This window comes from Mastigoproctus giganteus, chromosome 5 (assembly GCF_048544385.1).
Source record: "Mastigoproctus giganteus isolate SK-2022 chromosome 5, ASM4854438v1, whole genome shotgun sequence".
NCBI classification, from domain to species: Eukaryota; Metazoa; Arthropoda; class Arachnida; order Uropygi; family Thelyphonidae; genus Mastigoproctus; species Mastigoproctus giganteus.
Window position 1 is genome coordinate 126,592,189 of NC_143579.1, and position 13,394 is coordinate 126,605,582.

The 13,394-nt window shown below is 37.5% G+C and overlaps 1 protein-coding gene across 4 annotated transcripts in view; it reads left to right on the forward strand.

Moving 5' to 3' along the window:
• Positions 1-13,394, forward strand: part of RhoBTB (Rho-related BTB domain containing) — a 388,644-nt gene that overhangs the window by 297,668 nt on the left and 77,582 nt on the right. For all 4 annotated transcript variants that reach the window (XM_090374193.1, XM_090374190.1, XM_090374192.1 and 1 more), the window contains one exon: positions 4,498-4,740. In XM_090374193.1, coding sequence (XP_090230319.1) covers positions 4,498-4,740 — 243 coding nt within the window. The remainder of the gene's footprint in view (positions 1-4,497; positions 4,741-13,394) is intronic.

Consider the following 13,394-nt stretch of genomic DNA (forward strand, 5'->3'; position numbering starts at 1 on the left):
AACCAACAAATTCAATAGGTTGCTAGAGGAAACTGTGGTGGTATGTAATAGGAATATTGGTAACTTTATTCATAACCTTAGCGACAAACAGTTTACTAAAGAACAGGAGGAAGTTATTGAGCCTGGGTCCAAAGTTTGCTCTAGTACCTGCTAGGCCTCCCATTGTAGAGATAGCTATGGGAGTGGAAAAAGCCATCAACAAACTGCCCGTGACCCAAGCTCATGAGATACGGGTTAGGATTGCGGCTATTTTAAGTCAGGCCAGGACGGTGCATTCTAATCTTAGCCATAGTCATGAAAGAGCATTAAGACAACTTAGAAAGGATGAGGATATTATAATGTTACCTGCCGATAAAGGCAGATCCACAGTTATACTGAACAAAGAAGATTATTGTGCAAAAGCTCTGGATCTTTTACAGGATAACAACATATATAAAATTACTCATCGAAATCCGTTAGCTGGTTTGGAGAGAGAAGTTAACAACATCATACAGGGCTGGCATAAGGCTGGCAAAATAACTAAAGAAGTTTATTGGACTCTTCATGCCTCAGGATGTTGATTACTCCGGTTCTATGGCCTCCCCAAGATGCACAAGGCAGGCATTCCATTGAGACAAATAGTATCATTTGTGGGTAGTCCCACCTATGCCTTATCTGGATTTTTAGCTACAGTTATTGCTCCTATAGTGGGACGCTCCAGTTTAGTAGTTAAAGATAGAAAGGAACTTGTGAACTTTATAAGAAGCCAGTCTATAGGTGAAGATGAACTTATGATCTCGTTTGACATTGTATCTTTGTTCACATGTATCCCCATTGGACATGGGGTGCATTGTTGTAAGATTGGCCTTGGAACAGGATGATAACTTAAGTGCTAGATGTTTACTTAAGTATTGATGATATTTGTAAAGGCGTTGAGTTTTGCCTTGCTAGCACTACCATGATCTTTCAAAAAGTTATGTACAAGCAGGTCCATGGCACGGCCATGGATTCCCCCATTAGTGCCATTGTGGCCAATTTGGCAATGGAAGAACTGGAAACCAGGGTGTTTCATCAGTTGGATTTCCCCATGCGCAAGTGGAGGAGATATGTGGACGATACATTCACCATTTTAAAAAAGGGGAAGGAAGATGAGGTGCTCAATTTACTTAACAGCTTCTTCCCATTTATACAATTCACCTCGGAGGTGAAAAAAGCTGGGTCCCTCCCGTTTCTGGATGTCCTGGTTAGCAGAGATGGGTCTAGAATAAAGACAATGATTTATAGAAAGCCTATGTGCCATGGCCAGTATGTTCATTACAGCTCGGTACAGGCTTATCATCATAAGAATAGTGTAGCCAGGGCATTGCTGAATAGGGTGGGGACCCACTGTAGTATCCCCGAGGATAAGGAAATGGAAATTTGCAGAGTCAAGGCAGACCTCAAGAAGTGTGGGTACCCCCAGAGGGTCTTGGACAAATATATTTCTAGGGTAGAGTCCAATCGTAGTGAGTCACCTGCCCCTGTGGCTACCACATACATTCCTTATTATTAATAGCCATATGGTGCAAGGAAGCCTGAGGCTTATGCTGCACCAGGAAAAAAAATTCCCAAGTTATCCTGAGAGGGAGAGTCAAAAGTAGAAGGGAATCACCAAGAAAGAGAAGAATGATGATATCCAGCTCAGGACCCTGGGTGTGCCAAGCCAATACTCACCAGATGTGAGCCCCCGGGGTTAAACTATCCGGGCCTTTCAGAACACATTGTACGGGCACTGCGGGAGTATCAGACCCGCTGTGTGCAACTTTCGGGACGGAGATTGCACACAGTGGTGTCTCAAGTTAAAGATCCCACAGCCCAGGACTATACTAGTAGTGTGGTCTATGAGATTAAGTACCCAGATTGTGAGGAGTGTTATGTGGGGGAGACGGGGCAATGTTTAAAAGACCGTCTGGGGGAGCATATGACCGCTATCAAGACTGCTAATTGTGCGAGGTCTGCTGTGGCAGAGCATTTCTGGGAGAAGCAGCATCGGATCTCCCCTGAAGACGCGGTCATTACGGACCGTGCTCATGGATTTTGGGAACGCAAGTGGCTTGAGAGCTTGCGAATCGGTTCATCCAGTCGTAATACTATTAACAGGGATAGGGGGACACGTTTACACCCCCTGTTGGAGGCGGTTGTCCTCAGGCGGGATGACTGGTTCTGTTTGACCCGCTCCTGAGCCACTTCCGTTTCCTATGCGCATGTGGGGAATGCCGACCATGTGTGTGATGGACCACGTGCATGAGTGCCATGGGCCTGCTACTTAAGGATGTATCATTGCAGTAATAGTATACTGTTGAAGATGGAGACAGCAGTCTCCAAAAGCTTCAGGTTTTATCGCTTTTAATCCAGTTTATTTTGTGTATATTAAATAAGCCAAAATTAGAATAATCAAACTAAAAGTATAAAACTAAATAATGCAAATAATAGTTCTACTGACTTTTATGCATTGATAGGCATTGGTCCCAGTCAAAGTGTTTATCAGTGTTTAAAGACAGTGTTTTTAATTTGATTATTCTAATTTAGATTTGCTATTAGATCCTAAATTAAATAGGATCTAATATCAATTTTCCACATCAGCTTATGTATATGTGTATGTATATTTGCATATATATTTAAATAATGGCTTAAAAGTTAGAATGTAATGTCATAAAATAAGAAAATAAATAAATATTAAGCTATCATTAGAGGCAGCAAAATGCACATCCTCCATATGATGCCCAGATATAAACAATAATTCATATAAAAATAAAACATAAGCCAGTAGTATGGCAAATAACAGTACAGCGAAAGTTAACATAAAATAAAATAAAAATAAATCAACCAGGAGGGGAAAGTAAAGGTAACAAGACAGAAACCGTAGCCGAAGTCCCCAAATAATTTAGAACTTTAAATCCAACTTATAATAATAATAAATCCAATTTAAATTTAAAATAATGCCAATTATATAATAATTTAGCGGTAAATTCCCTGAAAGGTACCAGTTCCAAAAAATGGTGAAATATCACCAGAAAGGGACTAAAAAGAACTACTAAAAGAAAACAAAATAACAAAATATAGACTGATCATTATGCCCCATATTGACAGAGGACCACGAGGCCAATAATGGTCATGGAATCGCTTCATTTCAATCGCCATACAAATCATCGCAAAGGCAAACAGATCGAAGGACCAAACCACCCCGTCTTCCTCCGATCGATCCACAAATGCAGAGGATTTGCATAGTGGTGGTGGTGGTGGTGGTCCTTATGCAGCAAAAAATAAACTATAGAACAGACAGCATTCTAGAGCATAGCCACACCACTGACATAATGTAAGCCACAGAATAGTAACATACTTACTTCTCTGTGATGTAAGCTTAGCCAGCTTATATAAACAGAAAAAAGAGAATAGATGGTGGCACAGGCGCTGCTTTTTTGCATATCAACCCACTACTACCACTGAGTTATATTTAAATAATGGCTTAAAAGTTAGAATGTAATAACATAAAATAAAATAAGAAAATAAATAAATATTAAGCTATCATTAGAGGCAGCAAAATGTACATCCTCCATATGATGCCCAGATATAATCAATAATTCATATAAAAATAAAACATAAGCCAGTAGTATGTCAAATAACAGTACAGCAAAAGTTAACATAAAATAAAATAAAAATAAATAAACCGGGAGGGGGAAGTAAAGGTAACAAGACAGAAACCGTAGCCAAAAGTCCCCAAATAATTTAAAACTTTAAATCCAATTAATAATAATAATAAATCCAATTTAAATTTAAAATAATGCCAATTATATAATAATTTAGCGGTACCCTTTGCAAGCTACCAGTTCCAAAAAAGGTGAAATATCACCAAAAAGGTAGTAAAAAGAACTACTAAAAGATAACAAAATACAGACTGACCATTATGCTCCATATCAACAGAGGACCACGAGGTTAATAATGGTTATGGAATTGCTGCATTTCAATCGCCATACAAATCAAACCACCTCTTCTTCCTCTGATCGATCCACAAATGCAGAGGATTTGCATAGCGGTGGTCCTTATATATATATGCCATGTATATATATATTTTAGGCCATAGTCATGTAGTACTAATATTAGACTATATAGTTAAAAATAAAAAAATAGAAATATAGAAACATTGTACTTATATATATATATATATATATATATATATATATCTGATAATTAAAATAAATATGATATTTAAATAAAATCATCAGCCAGTAGTATGGCAATAATGCAGAGCGAAATGAAACGCAAAATATCATATTTATTTTAATTATCAGATATAATTGGGCATCATGTGGAGGATGTGCATTTGTTGCCTCTAATGATAGCCACATAGCCATATTTATTTATTTTTATTACTTTTACCTAACTTTTACCTCACATAATATATATATATATATATATATATATATATATATATATATATATATATGTGCGTTTTTTTTTTTGTTTTTTTTTTGTTACAAGGTACACTTCCCAGGAGTAAGTAAAGAGTGTTTCCACCAGCTTCTTGTTTATTTATATACTGATGATATTGATCCAAGTGTCTCTCCATCTAACTGCTTGGAACTATTGGAATTAGCCAACCGTTTGTGCCTCCCCAGACTTGTGGCATTGGTGGAGCATCGTGTTGTGGATGAACTTATTAAGATGACAGCTGTAGGTGTAGACACCACAGAACATGCACTAAGGATACTTGAACCTTGCCAGGTAAAGAAAACTTCTTTTTTTTTTTTTTTTTGCCATTGGTCAGTTTTATGATACTAATAAGTAAATTCTTGTATGAAAGAAATAATGCGCATTTGTTTTAAAATAACTTAATAAAATATATATATTTTATTAAGATATATATATATATATATATATATATATATATATATATATATACCTTGAAGATATATATATATCTTCAAGGTATATATATATCTTCAAGGCAGAATACACTGGTCCCACAGGAGCTAGTTATTTCAGTGACTCAATTTTCAGGGAAATGAGAATATTGTGCAAAAAGGATAGGTAGAATAGGACCAGGGTATGTCTGCCATGGTCAAAAGTTAATGACATTGTAGAACAAATATAATCTTTTAAGGGCACAAAAGTTGATATTGTTGTACATGTTGACACTAATGACATCAAGAGTAGGAGATCTATTGATTTACTTAACAAGTAAATCAATAGCTCAGAAAAATCACCTGAGAGGGCATAAATTCAAATTGAGGAAAGACAGATGTAGGATAGATGTGCGGAAATTTGCCTTTAGCCAGCGGGTGGTTGGTGGGTGGAACAGACTTCCATCCCTTGTCGTGGAAGTTGATAGCCTAAATAAGTTTAAGGCTCAGCTGGACAGGTATTTCGAACGAACAGAGGGGTGAAGTGGAAGTGGTTATTTTTATTTATTTATGTTACTTTTTTTTTTTTTTTTTTTTTGGCTGATGCTGCATAAGCTTGCATTTCTTGCATCAAATGCCTCTACTAATGCTAATGCTAAAGTACAGGTCAGTGCTGAAAAAAAAAAAAAAAAAAAAGTTGGGAGTTAGGGTTAAATTTGAAAGTGTCTGCAATTCTGCCCAGGCATGATAGAAAGGAGTGTATAATGAGAGACTTGTCAATCATTTTGGCCCTGGAGAGATTATGCAAGGTTTATGGGGTAGAATTTTTCTCAGCATGGTCTGTACTTGTTAACAGGAGAGACTGCTTCTACAGGGATGGTATACACTTAAGGGTGAAAAAATATTTGCTGATGCTATTGAGGCAGTGTTATTTGGGTTGGAAATCTGCTAGCCTGGTGGGATTCAGAGACTAATTGATTAACAGTAGCTACAGGCAGAGGTGAAAGTGATTCTTGTGCTACTTCTATTAGAATGAGCAGCAGCCTGGAAAGCAAGTTGTGCTGGGTATTTCAAGAACTGCTGGGAGTCATCATTTAATAAGTAAATACATGGGCTGTGTTAGGGTAACTAACAGGAAGAACAGGCACATGTATACTTGCATGTACACCAATGCTAGGAGTAAAGTAAATAAATGTGATGAATTTGAAGTGCTGGTCAAGATATCAAAGGCAGATATTGTTGGAATATTGGAGAATGTGGTGTCACACAGATATAAGGAATACAAAATTGGAATTTGGAGAGTACATTGTCTACAAAAAGGATATACAGGATAGCAAGGGAAGAGGGTTTATGCTATTAGTTAAGAAACACATGAAATATAAGACAGTTCATCCAGTTGCCATGGATGGACAGTGCAATGTTTAGTCAGTTCGGTGTTACATAAGTACTGGGAAAGCAAAATGAGGGTAGGAGTGTGTTATAGGCCTAATGATTTTGATGAGTACAACTAACAACTGTAAAGAGAAATAGTGAGTCAGTAAATCAGAATGTCTTATAATGGGAGATTTTAACTTCCCAGATATCGACTGGAACTTTTTGGTTGGTTGCTCACAGACTAGCAAGACTTTTGTGGATTTATTGGATAATTGTTTTCTGCAGCAGCAGCATGTTCGAGGGGTAATTAGAGGGAATAGTACACTTGATCTGATTATCAGCAGTGATTATTCATGCATCAAGAATCTACAGATAAAGGAACCACTTGGTGGCAATGATCACAGTGTACCAATATGGGATTCACTTAAAGACGTAACTACCATCAGCAGTAAAGGAAAGGGTTTTTGCTTTCATGAAGGTGACTGTGGTGGTCTCAGACAGTTTTAAATTCTATACAGTGGAACCAACTGATGATGTTACCAACAGCATATTCTAAATGGGAAGCATTCAAGGAATTAATCTTGAAAGCTACTAGGATTTTAGCATTAGTAGAGGCATATGATGCAAGAAAGCAAGCTTATTCAGCATCAGCCAAAAAAAAAAAAAAAAAAACACACCACTCCCATTTCACCCCTCCATTTGTTCGAAATACCTGTCCAGTTGAGCCTTAAATTTGTTTAGGCTATCAACTTCAACAACAAATGATGGAAGTCGGTTCCACCAACCAACCACCCGCTGGCCAAAGGCAAATTTCCGCACATCTATCCGACATCCGTCCTTCCTCAATTTGAATATATGCCCTCTGAGGTGATTATTCTGAGCAAGAGGAAGAATCCCATTGGCACTGAGCATGCTCAAACCATTCAAAGCCTTATACACCTCTATCAGATCACCTCGCCGGTGCCTAGTCTCCAGACTCTGTAATTTGCAAAACTTAAGCCTTTCTTCATAAGAGCAACCCTTTGTTCCATTCACTAATCTAGTTGCCCTTCTCTGCACCCGTTCCAACAGCTCTACATCCTTCTTGAAATGAGGCTTCCATACCTGTATACAGTACTCAAGATGTGGCCTAACCATTGCCTTATACAAGGGAATAATCACCTCCTTATCCCTGCTAGAAAAATTCCTGTATATCATTGACAAGACACCATGAGCTACTCTTGCAGCTCATCTGCACTGCTCAGAGAACTTCATATCTGCCTGCACAATTACCCCCAGGTCCTTTTCATTCTCCACCACTGTCAGTGTAGTACCGCAGAGTTGATACGTTGCTCTGGGGTTACTGTTTCCCATATGTAGTACTTTACATTTGTCAATGTTAAACTTCATTTGCCACCTCTCAGCCCATCTGTTCAACCTTTCCAGATCCTGTTGCAGCAGCATAGCGTCAGTAGTGTCCTTAACAACCCTGCCAACCTTTGTATCATCTGCAAACTTGGACATTAAACTTGATATACCATCTTCAATATCATTCATAAACACCGAAAACAACAACGGACCCAACACTGAACCCTGAGGAACTCCACTAATAACATTAGTCCACGTTGAGCAGTGTCCATTGATTACCACTCTCTGTCTTCTGCCACTCAACCATCCCCTTATCCATAGCAGCAATTTGCCTCCAATGCCACACTGCTCCAATTTGTGCAACAGTATCAAAAGCCTTTCTAAGATCCAAATATATAATATCAAAGTTATTCTCTACATCCAGTTCTTTTGTGACTACATCATAGTATCCAATCAAATTGGTCAGGCAAGACCTGCCCTTAACAAAACCATGCTGCTTCTGAGCTATAACTGAATTCTTGTCTAGATGATCCTGCAGTGCTTCTTTAACCAGTGCCTCCATTAATTTTCCTGGAACAGAAGTTAAACTAACAGGTCTATAATTACTTGTGTCAGCCTTTGATCCTCCTTTGTGAATTGGGGTTACATTTGCACATCTCCAGTCTATGGGTATCTCCCCTGAGTCCAAAGAAGCTCTCATAATTATGGCTAGGGGTTTGCTTACTTCCTTTGCTGCCTCCTTTAATATAACTGGATAGATCCCATCCACCCCAGGTGCCTTTTTTATGTTTATCCTCAACAATTTCTCCTCCACTTTCCTCTCAGTTATTACAAAATCATCTAGCTCACTGCCAATGTCTACTTTACCTACATCATTCTCCTTCCTGAATAACTCCTCATGCATGAATGTAGATGCATAATACTCGTTTAGAGTATTATGTATTTTCATACCAACTAAGAAATACTGTTCATGGTTTAGGCCTAAATGGAAGTCAGATGAACTAATGATACTCATGGCACAGAAGAAAAATGCATGGGATGCATATAAATTATTAGGCAACACAGAATGGTAGATACAAGCCTATGGTAGATACAAGCTCATCTGTAATCAAGTCACAAAGAAGTGTAAGGAAACAGAGGCAGATCATGAGAAACCTTTGGCAAATGATGAAAAGAAAAACAGCAAAGACTTCAATTTTGTAAATTCTAGAAGGAAGGGAATAAATCAGATTGGCCCCCTTGATATTGATGATTCTACTGTTGATGATCCTGCTCAGGTAGCTGACAAACTGAATGTGAGTATTTTGCATCTACATTCACATATGAGCAATTCTGTGGGGAAATGGAAGCCAAAAGTTTATCAGACTCTAACAGAGGCTTATTGATTTTGTAATAACCGAGAGGAAAGTGGAGAAGAAATTGTTGAAGTTAAAAACAAGGAAGGCACCTGGGGTGGATGGGATCTATCCAGTTATATTAAAGGATGCAGCAAAGGAAGTAAGCAAACCTTTAGCCATAATTATGAGAACATCCTTGGATACAGGGTGGTTTGTCCTGTTCTTCCTTAAATAAATTCATGGAAGAATACAGGACAGAAATTTCAGAGCAAATGGATGTGTGAAATGAGAATATTTTTTTTTTTTTTTTTTTGTCTGATGCTGTATAAGCTTTCTGTTTTGCATCATTTGCCTCTCCTAATGGTAATATATATATATATACAGTCGAACTTGGTTTTAACGAGCACGGAAATAACGTGCTCGTTAAATTTTCACGGCTGTAACAAGCAAAAAGCCATAATGATTTTAATTACACATATTCCCATACAGTTGCTCACTGTTATAATGAGCGTACTACACAAATGTGCTGAACAAATTTTGGTAACTATGCAAACCTTCTAATTGCTCGTTTAGTCAAAAAAAACCCCAATTCTTGGAATAGACAAAAATGAAAAGGGCGACTTAGCTTTATGATTACCTGCATCGGATTAGCAGCCGGTTTATGACCTTGTCCTTCCGGGGATGGGGGCTATATAATAGTGCATTGGCATTCCGCTTGTCACATTATCTTATTTACAAATTGTGTTGTATTCACTGAACTATAAATTTATTTCAGGACTTCTAAGAACTTTGTATGCATTTTGGGCTTCTAAGAAATTTGAAATTTGTATGCAGATCACTTTATCATTTTAAAGTATAATCAGTTAGAAACGAACCCTTCCTTCTGAAACATGTCTACTAACAAAAGAAAGTGTGGGTGTGTCTCGATTTGCAAAAAAGTCAAAATTATTAGTGAATTAGAACATGGTGGAAAAAAATGTTGAAGTGTGTAAAAAGTTTTCTTTGTCCTCTTCAAGTGTATCAACGTTGTGGAAGCATAAAGATGTTTACATATTGGCACTGGAAAAGAACATAACCGGAAAAAAAATATTTTTAGAAAGTGCAAGGTTACAAATGTTGATGAAGCATTGCTTCAATTTTCAATGCTGGATTTTCAATAGACAGTCTGACCTTGAAAAAATTTGCTAAACAATTTGGATGCAATTTTTTTAATGTAACAGTGATTTAAAAACCGACATAACATAATTTATGAAAAAATTAGTGGAGAATCTCAATCTGCAGATCCAATAATGGCAAATGAATGGATTGACCGTGTTTGGGCAGAAATCAGGAAAGATTTCAGTGACGAAGACATTTACAATGCTGACGAAACAAGTCTTTCCTATTATAATTTGACACCTGACAATACATTTAAATTCAAAGGGGAAAAATGTGTTGGTGGAAAAAAATCAAAGGCTCGCTTGACGGTACTCGTATGTGCAAATATGACAGGAACTGATAAAAAAAAAAAAAAAAAAAACTGTTTGTTATCGGAAAATCGTTAAAACACGTGTTTCAAAAACGTAAGGAAAATTCCTGTGGATTGCACTGCAAACAAGAAAGCTTGAATGACTTCAGATATTTTTTGGCAATACCTAAATGATTGGAATAAGGAGCTATTCAAAAAGAAGAAAAATATTTTATTGTTAGTTTGATAACTGTCCCGAACATCTCCAGATTAAAAATTTGTCCAGCATTAAGCTGGTGTTTCTGCCTCCCAGTGCGATATCAGTTTTACAACCAATGGACATAGGTGTAATCAAGAGTTTGAAAGGATTTTATTAAAGATTTCTAGTTCTACATCTGATCAGTGAAAGAGAACAGAAACTTACCATCTATATCAATATTGGTTGCTATAAATTTATTGAGCGATGCGTGGAACAACATTACTTCGACAACCATATTGAATTGTTTCAAGAAATTGAAATTAAATTCAAATGAAATTTCAATTGTAGATGAAGATGATGGAAATGAAGAAAACAACTTGCCATTATCCAAATGGCAAGTAAAAACGTTGTAGGTTTTAATATAGATAACATCGATGAATTTGTACGAGTCGATGACAACTTTTTAACATAGTGGTCTTCCTACAGAGAGTGACATTGTAGATGCTGTGCTCAACGAAGATGATAATGATGATGATAAAGACAATAATGATATGATGACAAGTGAAAGGGAATCAAAATCAGTGCTGACAAGTGAAAGGGAATCAAAATCAGTGCTGACAATCTCTCAAGCTCAAGGTGCAATGGACACATTAGTCAATCTTTTTGAAGGAACTGAGGCTAATTATTAATGCTAATGTGAGGTACTCATCACATGAGACAATTTCGAATATCACATTAGGAAGAGTAGTTTGTGTCTTAATGTGTCGAGTGTTTTAAAGGGAAACTTAAATGTCAAAGTGAAATCTTTAAAACAAACATCAATTTTAAGAATCATAAATATAGACTAATTTAAATCATGTTTATTATTAATTATAGTATTGTTTTTAATTACAGAGAAATAAATTGTTTAGTATTGAGTGTATTGTAGTTTATACAAGCATATTAATACAAATAATATGTAGGTATATACTTATATTATTTTTTTCTCTCTAATATTTCTTTTGTTTTTTTGAATCTATTTTTATATCAAGTTATTGAGAATTTAAAAAAAATAGGTGGTAGATTTAACTCATCAGTGATATAAAGTGTTCATTGTCTAACACTTTAGCATTAGCATTAGTAGAGGCATTTGATGCAAGAAAGCAAGCTTATGCAGCATCAGCCAAAAAAAAAACAAAAAAAAAAACCCACTTCCACTTCACCCCTCTGTTCGTTCCAAATACCTGTCCAGCTGAGCCTTAAATTTATTTAGGCTATCAACCTCTACCACAAGGGATGGAAGTCTGTTCCACCAACCAACCAACCACCCGCTGGCTAAAGGCAAATTTCCGCACGTCTATCCTACATCTGTCTTTCCTCAATTTGAATTTATGCCCTCTCAGGTGATTTTTCTGAGCTAGAGGAAGAATCCCATCAGCATTGAGCATGTTTAAACCATTCAAGGCTTTATACACCTCTATCAGATCACCTCGCTGGTGCCTAGTCTCCAGACACTGTAATTTGCAAAACTTAAGCCTTTCTTCGTAAGAGCACCCCTTTGTTCCATTCACTAATCTTGTTGCTCTTCTCTGTACTCGTTCCAGCAGCTCTACATCCTTCTTGAAATGAGGCCTCCAGACCTGTATACAGTACTCTAGGTGTGGCCTGACCATTGCCTTATACAATGGAATAATCACCTCCTTATCCCTGCTGGAAAAATTCCTGTATATCATTGACAATACTCCATGAGCTACTCTTGCAGCCCGTCTGCACTGCTCAGAGAACTTCATATCTGCCTGCACAACCACCCCCAAGTCCCTTTCATTCTCTACCACTGTCAGTGTAGTACCACAGAGTTGATACATTGCTCTGGGGTTGCTGTTTCCCATGTGTAGTACTTTACATTTGTCAATGTTAAACTTCATTTGCCACCTCTCAGCCCATCTGCTCAACCGTTCCAGATCCTGTTGCAGCAGCATAGTGTCAGTAGTGTCCTTGACAACCCTGCCAACCCTTGTATCATCTGCAAACTTGGACATTAAGCTTGATATACCATCATCAATATCATTTATAAATACAGAAAACAATAATGGACCCAACACTGAGCCCTGAGGGACTCCACTAATAACATTAGTCCACGATGAGCAGTGTCCATTGATTACCACTCTCTGTCTTCTCCCCCTCAACCACCCCTTTATCCATAGCAGCAATTTGCCTCCAATGTCACACTGCTCCAATTTGTGTAGCAGTCTTCCATGTGCAACAGTATCAAAAGCCTTTCTAAGATCCAAGTATATAATATCAAAGTTATTCCCTGCATCCAGTTCTTTTGTGACTGCATCATAATATCCAATCAAGTTGGTCAGGCAAGACTTCCCCTTAACAAAACCATGCTGTGTCTGAGCTATAATTGAAGTCTTGTCTAAATGATCCTGCAGTGCTTCTTTAACCAGTGCCTCCATTAATTTTCCTGGAACAGAAGTTAAGCTCACAAGTCTATAATTACTTGTGTCAGCCTTTGATCCTCCTTTGTGAATTGGCGTCACATTTGCACATTTCCAGTCTATGGGTACCTCCCCTGAGTCCAAGGAAGCTCTCATAATTATGGCTAAGGGTTTGCTTACTTCCTTTGCTGCCTCCTTTAATATAACTGGATAGATCCCATCCACCCCGGGTGCCTTTCTTGTGTTTATCTTCAGCAGTTTCTCCTCCACTTTACTCCCAGTTATTTCAAGATTCTGTAGCTTACTGCTAGAGTTGAATACACCTCTGGCATTCCCCTTGCTGAATAACTCCTCATGTGTGAATGTCGATGCAAAATATTCATTTAGTTTGTTAGCTACCTGAGCAGG